The 12113-nt window shown below is 43.9% G+C and overlaps 1 protein-coding gene across 11 annotated transcripts in view; it reads left to right on the top strand.

Moving 5' to 3' along the window:
- The window catches only part of DNAH9 (dynein axonemal heavy chain 9), a 399480-nt gene that overhangs the window by 287577 nt on the left and 99790 nt on the right, over positions 1–12113 (top strand). For all 11 annotated transcript variants that reach the window (XM_073310874.1, XM_073310873.1, XM_073310875.1 and 8 more), the window contains 3 exons: positions 182–322; positions 7093–7263; positions 10384–10506. In XM_073310874.1, coding sequence (XP_073166975.1) covers positions 182–322; positions 7093–7263; positions 10384–10506 — 435 coding nt within the window. The remainder of the gene's footprint in view (positions 1–181; positions 323–7092; positions 7264–10383; positions 10507–12113) is intronic.

Here is a 12113-nt window from a genome sequence, read left to right as displayed (position 1 = left end):
TGCTCTGTAGCAATGTTCAGAGGGGCTTTTGTCCTGTCTTTGGTCACCCAGTTTTGTGGTAGACGTTAACCTCTCACAGGGGCAGCAGAAGAGCTCTGCTCTCCCCATCCTTTCTGAGGTGAGAAAGAGTCGCACAATTAAAATAGTTTCATGATTGTTTTGGTCTTTAATTTCCTCACAGGTCCAGGAGTCCAAGGTGACAGAAACAAAGATTAATGAGGCAAGAGAGCACTACCGGCCTGCGGCAGCACGGGCCTCTCTGCTATACTTCATCATGAATGACCTCAACGCCATTCACCCCATGTACCAGTTCTCTTTGAAGGTACTGCCCTTGTGAGTGACAAGAGCTCTCCCAGCTCCCCAGAGTTCTGCTGGACAGTTTAGTTACCTCATTAACATACTAAGGTGGAATGGAATCTGTTTTCTTGGGCTAGGTGGAGCGGAGGGTATTTTAATTCCCACTATAAAAGTAGATATTACCTAATCCCTTTTATTACTTGGTTTTCATGGAGGTTGCTGTTATTTATGGCTTTCTAAAAGCACTTCATGGTTTTATTGTTTCAGTAGCACCTCAGAGTCCCAGTCCTGTACCAGGATCATAGAATATCAGGGTTGGAAGGGACCTCAGGAGGTCATCTAGTCCAACCCCCTGCTCAAAGCAGGACCAATCCCCAATTTTTGCTCCAGATCCCTAAATGGCCCCCTCAGGGATTGAACTCACAACCCTGGGTTTAGCAGGCCAATGCTCAAACCACTGAGCTATCCTTCCCCACAAATCCTATTGTGCTAGGTGCTTTACAAACACAACAGAAATACTCATAGATTCAAAGGTCAGAAGAGACCATTATGATCATTTAATCTGATCTCCTATAGATCACAGGCCAGAGAATTATCCCCAAAATAATTCCTAAAGCAGATCCTTTAGAAAAATGTCCAACCTCGATTTAAAAATTGTCAGTGATGGAGAATCCATCACAGCCCTTGGTAAATTGTTCCAATGGTTAATTACTCTCGCTATTAAAAAAATTACATCTTATTTCCAATCTGAATTTGTCTAGCTTCAAGTTCCAGCCACAGAATTGTGTTATGCCTTTCTCTGCTAGATAGAAGAGCCCATTATTAAATATTTCTTCCCTATGTCGATACTGTAATGAAATCACTTCTGTCATTTTTTTGTTAAGTGAAATAGATTGAGTTCCTTGAGTCTGTGTCACTATAAGACGTTTTCTAACCCTTTAATCATTTTCGTGGCTCTTCTCTGAACCCTCTTCTATTTATCAACATCCTTCTTGAATTGTGGGCACCAGAAGTGGACACAGTATTCCAGCAGTGGTTATAATTCCAGAAGTGGACACAGTATTCCAGCAGTGCCAAATACAGAGACAAAATAACCTCTCTACTCCTACTCAATATTCCCCTATTTACATATCCCAGGATTGTATTAGCTTTTTTGGCCACTGGGAGCTCATGTTCAGCGATCATCCACCATGACCCCCAAATCACCTTCATAGTTACTACTGTAAGTATGGCCTGTAAATATGGCCTACATCCTTTGTTCCCAGGTGTATACGTTTACATATTGCTTGCTTGCACCCAGTTTGCCAAGTGATACAAATCGCTCTGAAACAGTGACCTGTCCCCTTCATTATTTACCATTTTCCCAATTTTTGTGTCATCTGCAAGATGGTCTCTCCTACAAACAGCGCACAGTCTACATGGCTGAAAGAGACAAGCTACCCCCTCCCAATGATGTGAGTCATGCCTGTGCAGTGCAGTAGTGTGTTGTGTTAGGTGGCGATAGTTCAATTAAATATTTAAGGGTGGCATCCCTAGGAGTCAGCATTATGTTTGCAGGGCATGATCTGTTGTCCTTAACCAAGACATGAGGTTGCTTGACGCATTTCATATGCACTGCCAGCAGTTACTACAGGGCACAAGATGGTATGATTTTATCAGTGATTGGAATGTATTATTGAGAACTGGTCTCAATAAGATTCAAGTCATCAGCTGTCACAGCCAGCTGGCATTTTTGGTCATATAGCCCACCTCAGAGATGAAGTCTCCACACACTGAGCCCTGAAGACTGGACTTGAGGTCTTGATTGGACTTAGAGGAGAGGAAAGTGATCAGGAACAGTCAGCATGGATTCACCAAGGGCAAGTCATGCCTGACTAATCTAATTGCCTTCTATGATGAGATAACTGGCTCTGTGGATGAGGGGAAAGCAGTGGACATGTTGTTCCTTGACTTTAGCAAAGCTTTTGACATGGTCTCCCACAGTATTCTTGCCAGGAAGTTAAAGAATTATGGGCTGGATGAATGGACGATAAGGTGGATAGAAAGCTGCCTAGATTGTCAGGCTCAACGGGTAGTGATCAATGGCTCCACATCTAGTTGGCAGCCGGTATCAAGTGGAGTGCCCCAAGGGTCGGTCCTGGGGCTGGTTTTGTTCAATATCTTCATTAATGATCTGGAGGATGGTGTGGATTGCGCCCTCAGCAAGTTTGCAGATGACACTAAAGTGGGCGGAGATGTAGATACGCTGGAGGGTAGGGATGGGAATCAGAGGGCCCTGGACAAATTAGAGGATTGGGCCAAAAGAAATCTGATGAGGTTCAACAAGGACAAGTACAGAGTCCTGCACTTAGGATGGAAGAATCCCATGCACCGCTACAGACTAGGGACCAAATGGCTCGGCAGCAGTTCTGCAGAAAAGGACCTAGGGGCTACAGTGGAGGAGAAGCTGGATATGAGTCAACAGTGTGCCCTTGTTGCCAAGAAGGCCAACAGCATTTTGGGATGTATAAGTAGGGGCTTTGCCAGCAGATCGAGGGACGTGATTGTTCCCCTCTATTCGACACTGGTGAGGCCTCATCTGGAGTACTGTGTCCAGTTTTGGGCCCCACACTACAAGAAGGATGTGGAAAAATTAGAAAACGTCCAGCGGAGGGCAACAAAAATGATTAGGGGACCTGAACAAATGAGTTATGAGGAGAGGCTGAGGGAACTGGGATTGTTTCTTCTGCGGAAGAGAAGAATATGGGGGGATTTGGTAGCTGCTTTCAACTATCTGAAAGGGGGTTCCAAAGAGGATGGATCTAGACTGTCCTCAGTGGTAGCAGATGACAGAACGAGGAGTAATGGTCTCAAGTTGCAGTGGGGGAGGTTTAGGTCGGATATTAGGAAAATCTTTTTCACTAGGAGGGTGGTGAAACACTGGAATGCGTTACCTAGGGAGGTGGTGGAATCTCCTTTCTTAGAAGTTTTTAAGGTGAGGCTTGACAAAGCCCTGGCTGGGATGATTTAGTTGTGGATTGGTCCTGCTTTGAGCAGGGGGTTGGACTAGATGACCTCCTGAGGTCCCTTCCAACCCTGATATTCTATGATGACTTGGAGGGGACATTGGCTGGCCATTGGCTGACAGTGGCCACACAGTCATCCATGATTAACCTGGCTACTCCAAATCAGTAATAATCCTGAGGAGCTTTTAGAGACCCAGATTAAAGCTGTGCAATGTGTCCATGTTTGCTTTCCCCCCTCCCCCCCACCATGGAGCTGCAGCCCCATGCCCGACCCAGACACCGGGGGAGGGGGGGGCACAGACAGGGGTAAGGGGGGTGTGCAACCCTCACATTGCAGGCCACAGAACCTCACCCACCCACTCCTGTAATAGACCCCTAACCTCTGGCTGAGTTACTGAAGTCCTCAAATCTTGATTTAAAGACTTCAGAGTATAGAGAATCCACCATTTACACTAGTGACCCATGCTTCAGAGGAAGGCGAAAATCCCCAAGCTAGCTCTGCTAATCGGACTTGGGAAAATTCTTTCCCGATCACAAATGTGGCCATCTGTTAGACCCTGGGCCTGTGGGCAAGACCCATGAGCCAGACACATGGGAAAGAATTCTCTGTAGTAACTCAGAGGCCTCCCCCATCTAGTGTCCCATCTCTGGCCCTTGGAGTTATTTGCTGCTAGCCGTCGCAGATCAGCTACATGCCATTGTAGGCAAACTCATCATAACATCTCCTCCATAAATTTACCAAGCTCAGTCTTGAAGCCAGATAGGTTTTTTGCCCTCCCCCTCCCCCCGGCTCCCCTTGGAAGGCTGTTCCAGAACTTCACTCCTCTGATGGCAATAACCAGAAATCACTGTCACAAAAGGGACAGCATACAGACATAAAAAGAGAACCTCCCAATTCTGTACAGCCTAAACCCCCTCGTCTGAGAATCAAAAGGTCAGCTTCAGATCACAGCCCTCCACTTCAGCTGCCAATTTGTTGAACTCATCTTTTTTTTCTATCCTTAAGTTCCCTTCTTTTGCCAGCCTGAGTGGACACAGAATCCAGTATTTGCTCTACACTGGAATTTAGAGTAGGAGAGTTAGTCTTTTGGTATAGGTTAAAATGTGTGGCTAGCTGTAAATTCATAGTTAATTGTTTCTTGGTTTCAAGTCTGGACATTGTTTCACCAGCCAGTTCCCCCTACCTTGACTGGTGGGGAAAGAGGTTGACTTTCAGGATGTATACTTGGTCAGTAAGCTCCTTGGGGTATGGATTATTGTTGTATGCTGTAGTTGTGCAGCACCTAGCACAATGGGGCCCTAGGTTTTGACTGGGGCTCCTAGCTGCTACTGCAATACAAATAATAATAATAATTAATTAAAAATTTTGCTTTGACAAAATAACCCTCCAGAGTCGTCTTCATGGCCAGTCAGATGGTGCCCATAGGCTCTTCTGGGTCTTTTCCTGCAAAGAAGTCCATGAGAGGAGGGCACATATTTGGGCCATGGCAGCTTCGGCGCAATTACTGCATAGGTCTCTCAGATGACAAGCTAGTTCCAGTGTAAATATAACAATGCTACACGCTCACAAAGGACAGGAGATGTTGATTGATGGAGTCCAGCTTTGTGAGGGTGAAGGGGAGTCTGCCTCCTGGTCTAGGACTTCTTCCAAACAGTTTGTAAACCCTGCTAAGTGATCTTGAAAAACCCCTTAGAGCCTTGAGGAGGTTTTCTCCTGCAATATATGGGGCTGATTCACATGTGTGACAAAGTTCCTCCTCTACCTTGGTGGGTCTTGTGCTTATTGGGGGATTTGCTCGCCTCGGAGTTTCACGGCAGCCCTCAGTTTGGCCGTTTTCATGAACCCACAGTCCAGATCATCTCCTCCTGTGTCCGACCAGGAGTTGGGAGGTTTGGGGGGAACCCAGGCCTGCCCTCTACTCCGGGTTCCAGCCCAGGACCCTGTGGAATGCAGCTGTCTAGAGTGCCTCCTGAAACAGCTATGCGACAGCTACAACTCCCTGGGCTACTTCCCCATGGCCTCCTCCCAACACCTTCCTTATCCTCACCACAGGACCTTCCTCCTGGTGTCTGATAATGCTTGTACTCTTCAGTCCTCCAACAGTATGCCCGTTCTCACTCTCAGCTAGTAGCGCCTCTTGCTCCCAGCTCCTTACATGCGCACCACAAACTGAAGTGAGCTCCTTTTTAAACCCAGGTGCCCTGATTAGCCTGCCTTAATTGATTCTAGCAGCTTCTTGATTGGCTACACGTGTTCTAATCAGCCTGTCTGTCTTAATTGTCTCCAGAAGGTTCCTGATTGTTCTGGAACCTTCCCTGTTACCTTACCCAGGGAAAAGGGACCTACTTAACCTGGGGCTAATATACCTGCCTTCTATTACTCTCCTGTAGCCATCCAGCCTGACCCTGTCGCACATGCTGAGATTATTTTGTCAGGGAAATGTGCAGAGTATCTTCCTTACAAGTACACATTTTAGTAGATCCATTCCACACATAGCAGATACAGAAACATCTGAGGTTTCACCCTTCATTCACTTCATCTGTACTATGGGAGTTTTTTCAGTAACATTAATAGTGTGTATAAATACCTAGAAAATGATTCCTAAAATGTTTTAACTAATACTTCATAATTTCTCATTATAATTTATCTTGTAGAGATGTGCAGAGGTGATTGCAAAATACTTCACAAATGATGTTATAACTTTAGCTACAAAGCCCGTTATTAATTGGAGTAAATAAGATTTACATGGGTCTCTGCACATGTTCTAACAAGAAATTCACGTAGGAAAAATACATTCTACAAATAATTGAGCAATAAAACATATATCAATATTAGTCTAATTTACAACTGTATTGTTTTCTCTTTGCTTGGGCCTATAAAATCCTAAAAATAACTCTATCTGCACAGCCATACCTGGCTTGTTTAGTGTTATTAATATGTACTGGCCTGGTTATTTCAGATTAGCTAGTTTCCACTTTATGGAGTCTTCTCGTTTTTAACCAAGCTGTGGTTGGGGTTTTCTTCAGTGGCATTTGGTAATTTGCAAATGTGTTTTCTCCAGCATGCTCCAAAGGCTTTTGAGTCTTTTCCCATTTACATAAGAAATGTTTCATATTTTACATAATAGCTTCCTCCTCAAGGGGGGAGGGGACCTTATTGGGTTAATATAATTCCCAGATCATTGGGTATCATCTACCCTTCTTCTCTTGTCATTTCTGCTGAATCCAGGCAGTAAAAAAGTCATGGGGTTGAGGGGGTGGTTTGTACTTAAGGGAATTTGTTACCTCCCACGTCACATGTCTTGTTGCAATGTAAAGGTGTGTTCTCCTCTGGGGACTCCAGTGTCTTTCAGCTCAATGTTTGCAAAACAGAGCTCTAATCCCTATGACAGATCATGTGAAATATTTCCATTATACATTCTGTTTTAATTCAGTGAGCCTGCCTATGTACTACCTTCTTGAACCCAAATGAGCATAATTTCATGGAAAGTGTCATTGTTTTATGGCTGAATACTTCTCAAAAGAGCAACAAGTAAATGTTTTTGCCTTAGAAAAGAGAGAGAGAGAGAGAGAGTGTGTGTGTGTGAAAAAAGCTTGTCCAAGTCCTAGTGTCCAATCCCATTACACAGCTGTTTAGAGCTGTCAGTTCATACCACTTGGCTGTTCGCTTTGTTTATGAAATAGAAGAAACTGAATCCACTTCAGCTGTGGGAATGTTACATACAATATTCAGGGCATTAAAAGAGTAATTGTAAAACGTCGAAGATCTTCCTCCTGTTCCCCCACCCAGGCGTTCAGTGTCGTGTTTCAGAAGGCAGTGGAGAGGGCCTCTCCAGACGAGAGCCTCAAAGAGCGCATTCTAAACCTGATCGACAGCATCACCTTCTCTGTGTTCCAGTATACCACCCGGGGGCTGTTTGAGTGTGACAAACTGACCTACACCGCCCAAGTGACCTTCCAGGTAAAGAACAGGCGCAGCCTCATTTAGATGGAATAATATGTGTGATAAGTCAAGTTATTGGCATTGCATGCTGTCCTCCAGGAGAAAACCCAAGCCCCATTCCTGCCCTTCAGCATATGTGCAGCTAATACGTGTGGCCTGGGAAAGTTCTTTCCCCTTGTGCTTCTCTCACTGCTAACAATCACAGATGCTTTGGTTCGCATTAAGTTTGCAAATTGCTGTTTGAGCAGTGGTGCCTGCTTGTGGAACCCAAGGAACTGATGGGGAAGGTGGCCTTTAGGGACAGGCGGCTTGTATGTGGAGAAAGGGTAGTTGGTTTGCTGCTGCTGTTTTCATCTTAACTTGACTGTATTTTTAGTGATTTGTTCGTATGTCAACAGCCCAGAGTGCGAGTCCTTTTTATGCCTACACATTGAAATGAAAATAAGTAAATAAATACTGACTGCTGTTATGCCATAAAATTGCTATAAAGTATGTGCAGTGAGTGACAGTTTGAGAGATGTTACTGTATAACATGCAACGAACAGTATGGAGCACAGACCTGACTTGGCTGTAGGTTATCCCTCCACACAAATAGTTAGTTTATAGTTAACTCACTCCAGTGACAGGTTTCAGAGTAGCAGCCATGTTAGTCTGTATTCGCAAAAAGAAAAGGAGGACTTGTGGCACCTTAGAGACTAACCAATTTATTTGAGCATAAGCTTTCATGAGCTACAGCTCACTTCATCGGATGCATTCAGTGGAAAATACAGTGGGGAGATTTTATATACACAGAGAACATGAAACAATGGGTGTTACCATACACACTGTAACCAGAGTGATCAGGTAAGGTGAGCTATTACCAGCAGGAGAGAAAATAAAACCTTTTGTAGTGATAATCAAGGTTCTGTAATGATAATTTCCAGCAGTTGACTGTTCTCTGGACAGTCTCTACGTAAAAGAATAAATGGACACAAATCAGACGTCAAGAATTATAACATTCAAAAACCAGTTGGAGAACACTTCAATCTCTCTGGTTACTCGAGTACAGACCTAAAAGTGGCAATTCTTCAACAAAAAAACTTCAAAAACAGACTCCAATGAGAGACTGCTGAATTAGAATTAATTTGCAAACTGGACACCATTAAATTAGGCTTGAATAAAGACTGGGAGTGGATGTGTCATTACACAAATTAAAACTATTTCCCCATGTTTATTCCCCCCACCCCATTCCTCACATGTTCTTGTCAACTGCTGGAAATGGCCCACCTTGATTATCACTGTGAGTAATATAATCCTTGTCCATATTCTATAAGAAAAACATTACACTTTAAAAAGCCTAGGTACTAAAAAATATAGACATTACCAGGAAAGGTGATTTATATAAATATTCCTTTACTCTTTAAGTTGGTACACCTTGTTAGTAAAATTACTGGCATGTAAAACGTTACCTTATACATTATACAAAAAGCCTTAACTCTGATCCACAACACACACATACTCTTTCAGGAAACATACACCTAGCTTTGTTAGGTGATGTATACAAGTAGCACATGTTGAGTTTGTAAGTAGATATTATCTGTTGAAAATATTGAATGGGTTTACTTCAGGCGATGAAATCTCTGCACTTAATAGTAAGTGGAGTGAGGTTGGTGATAAGAGGCACGTTAATTACCTTATTTTGATGTTATCCATGTCAAAATAAGGTAATTCCCACTTCAGCTGGAAAACTCACCCATCCCTAAAGAAAAGGAGTACTTGTGGCACCTTAGAGACTAACCAATGTATTTGAGCATAAGCTTTCATGAGCTACAGCTCACTTCATCCCTTTAATTGTAGAGACGTTAACATGACTCCATGATACTGCCAAAGCTATTGCTCCATAGGTTGATAGTGAGGTACAGTCAGCAACGCTGCAATAAAGAAATGAGGAAAAGTCACCAATCATCCCCTGACAACATGTGAACAATAATAATGGGTGCATGTTGCAGACATGGGGATTGGTCCTGCTTTGAGCAGGGGGTTGGACTAAATGTCCTCCTGAGGTCCCTTCCAGCCCTGATATTCTATGATTCTATGACCAACTCCAGCCCACAGCTGCTGCAGATCCCACTCTCAGGAAATGTGAGCTATTCGCTTAGATTCCACAGGCTCTCACCATACTCTGAATGCCTCTTTCATATCACTAAGTGATCCCACATGGGCAAAATGGTTAGAACTGGCCCAAACTGGCACACTGCAGTGACATAATCTATGTGAAAAATCATGCAAAATTTTTGGCCAAGTCCTTTCTTGTGATTTTGTGCTCACCCGCTCTCCCTCCACACACACACACAGGTTTAAGTTTTCATGGTATTTTGGGGAACTGAAAATTCTTTGCAGTGGAACATGTGAAAATCCAACAAATCACTTTGAGATGATTTGGGTTGGATGCCAGTTTACTGACTGTACATTGTTAAAGTTCTGGATTTAGTTTAAGATGATTCTTGTGTACCAAATGTATTAGCTCTTGGAAAAAAGAAGGGCAAATGCTTTAATTTCTTTAGTGGAATAAGGATGCTTGCATGTAGTTGTTTTGTTTATGTAACAGCTGCTCACTGTACCTCATTGTCCCTAAGGTCATGCATTTTAAGGCTAGAAGGAATCATTGTGTTTATGTATGTAACTGTTTAACCTCCTGCATAGCACAGACCATAGAACCTTGCCTTGCAATTTTTGCATCAAGCCTATAACTTCTATTTGATCTATAAAATATCTTTGAGAAAGATCCCAGTCTTGACGTAGACTGCAAGTGATGGAGAACCAGCCACATCCCTAAGGCTTCCTCCATGCCACGAGGGATTCCCAGCTGCTCTCTGTTGCCCCTTTGGACCTGGTCCACAGCCCCATGCAAGTCCTGTTTTAGAACCTTAGCGCTGTTGAGTCAGAAGACTCCATGTGTTTGTTCCAGCTCCTCAGTTTTCTACTCCACACCTCTGTGATGCATATTTTGCCAGCCCCATTTGGCTGCTGGCAGTTTATACATTTTAATCACACATTCTGGCATGTGATGACTCTTACAATGAATGTTCTAATCTGTTCTGCTGCACTCCAGGAATCTGTATAGCAGTGCTAAGGTACATCATTTGTTGGACATTGCAGATACTTCTGATGAGTAATGAAATTAACATGGTGGAGCTGGACTTCCTGCTTCGATATCCAGCACAGCCAGGAGTCACGAGTCCAGTGGAGTTCCTGTCTAATCACTCATGGGGTGGCATCAAGGTAACTGTTTAACTTAAAATAAATGTCATCAATATCTCGTATCAATATTTCTGAATCAAAGTCCAGTGAAGTAAATGGGAGTCTTCTTGTTAATTCAGTAGGCTTTGGACCAATCCCTCTAGCAGTCAATAGATGGAACACCAGCCACAGTCTAGAGCTAGCACAAAGTGTTGCTTTAGGAAAGCAGTTTTCTCTGGTGGTGAGAGCAATGGGGTCTATTCCTCACTCTGCCACTGGCTCCCTGCATGACCTTGGGCAAGTCACTTTCCCTCTCCATGCATCAGCTTCCCCCTCTGTAACCTCTCAGCAGATGCTGAGCGGTTACAGTTTGCAAAGCACTTTGGGACCTTTGGTGCCCAGGTGCTATGCATGGTCAAGATGATATGGGCAATTTAAGACTGAGACAAGTATCTGAGGCTGTGGGCAGATACTACTGCAGGAGGCTGTAGCCCCGACAATACCAGCTGATATGACCTTAGCAAGGCTTGTGCACAGGGACATAATGGAACGGTCTAAGAGCTGCTGCAGTGGGGGGAGGGAGGGTGAAGGAGTGACCCTTCTGGACTGCCTGACTGCTTGCCAGCCAACCAGCATGGAATGTACTTCCTGGTTCAGCAGAGTGCTTAAACATATGCCTAACTTCAAGCATATGACTAGTCCACTGACGTCAGTGGGTGACTCCTCTGTTTACAGTTGCACGTATGGTTAAGTATCTTGCTGAATCGGGAGCCATATCTGTAGTTGTATTGCTGCTGATGACCAATCTCTGGTAACTGCTGTGATCTAGGAATGTGATGAAGGTGTTTGTTTGTGGAACTTTATGACACATCTCTCCTGATGCCCATGCAGGTGTTAGTTTAAAGCGTTCTGGAGCATGGCCACTGAGCTTTCTGCGCTGCAGTGGGTTCTGGACCTGATATCTTGTCTATTAATGACCCCTAATTTCTGTGCTGGGGTGAGGTGGTACAATGTAGTGTGGGAACCACTGCTTCTGAGATCAAACATTCTTATGAACCAGGACAGACTCAAACTAGACTGGTTAAAAAACAGAGAGCCCTGCTACCATCTTGATTACCCCCCCCCCCTCCGCCCCATTTTTCATTTTTGGGAGACCATTGGATCAAAGTTTCAAGATGCAAAGGGACCATGGGTTCATGAACCAGGGCAGCTAATGCACCCCATTCCCCTCATTGTTAATGCAGAAGATGGGCACCCAGGGACTTCAGGTCTCAGCGTGAACTTGGCCACAGGCTGAGACCTGTCATCTCCACAGGCTGTACCTCTATATTAAAGATGCAGGTAGCTGAAATCTGCTCCATTTTACACATGCACTGAACTGTTTGCAAGTTGTCAATGTTGTCCTCACTGCTCTAAGTTTTAACTGGCAGTGCCATGTAAAATGTTGTTGGAACTTTGAGGCCAAACTAGCCTTGCTCATTCTTGCAGAGATGTTGCATAATAATTAATGATTTTTTTAAAAAAATAAACACAAGTCGTCTGTTCTTCCATAGTTCAGTGAGGTGTTTTACATGTTCAAACGGCAGCATTTTATTTTTGACCTTTTAAAAACAAATTCAATGACTATTTAAGGTTAGTGCACAGTAAAA

This window comes from Lepidochelys kempii, chromosome 14, assembly GCF_965140265.1.
Source record: "Lepidochelys kempii isolate rLepKem1 chromosome 14, rLepKem1.hap2, whole genome shotgun sequence".
Lineage (NCBI taxonomy): Eukaryota > Metazoa > Chordata > Testudines > Cheloniidae > Lepidochelys > Lepidochelys kempii.
The sequence above is the reverse complement of the archived record's forward strand: the minus strand, read 5'-3'. Positions and strand labels throughout refer to the sequence as shown.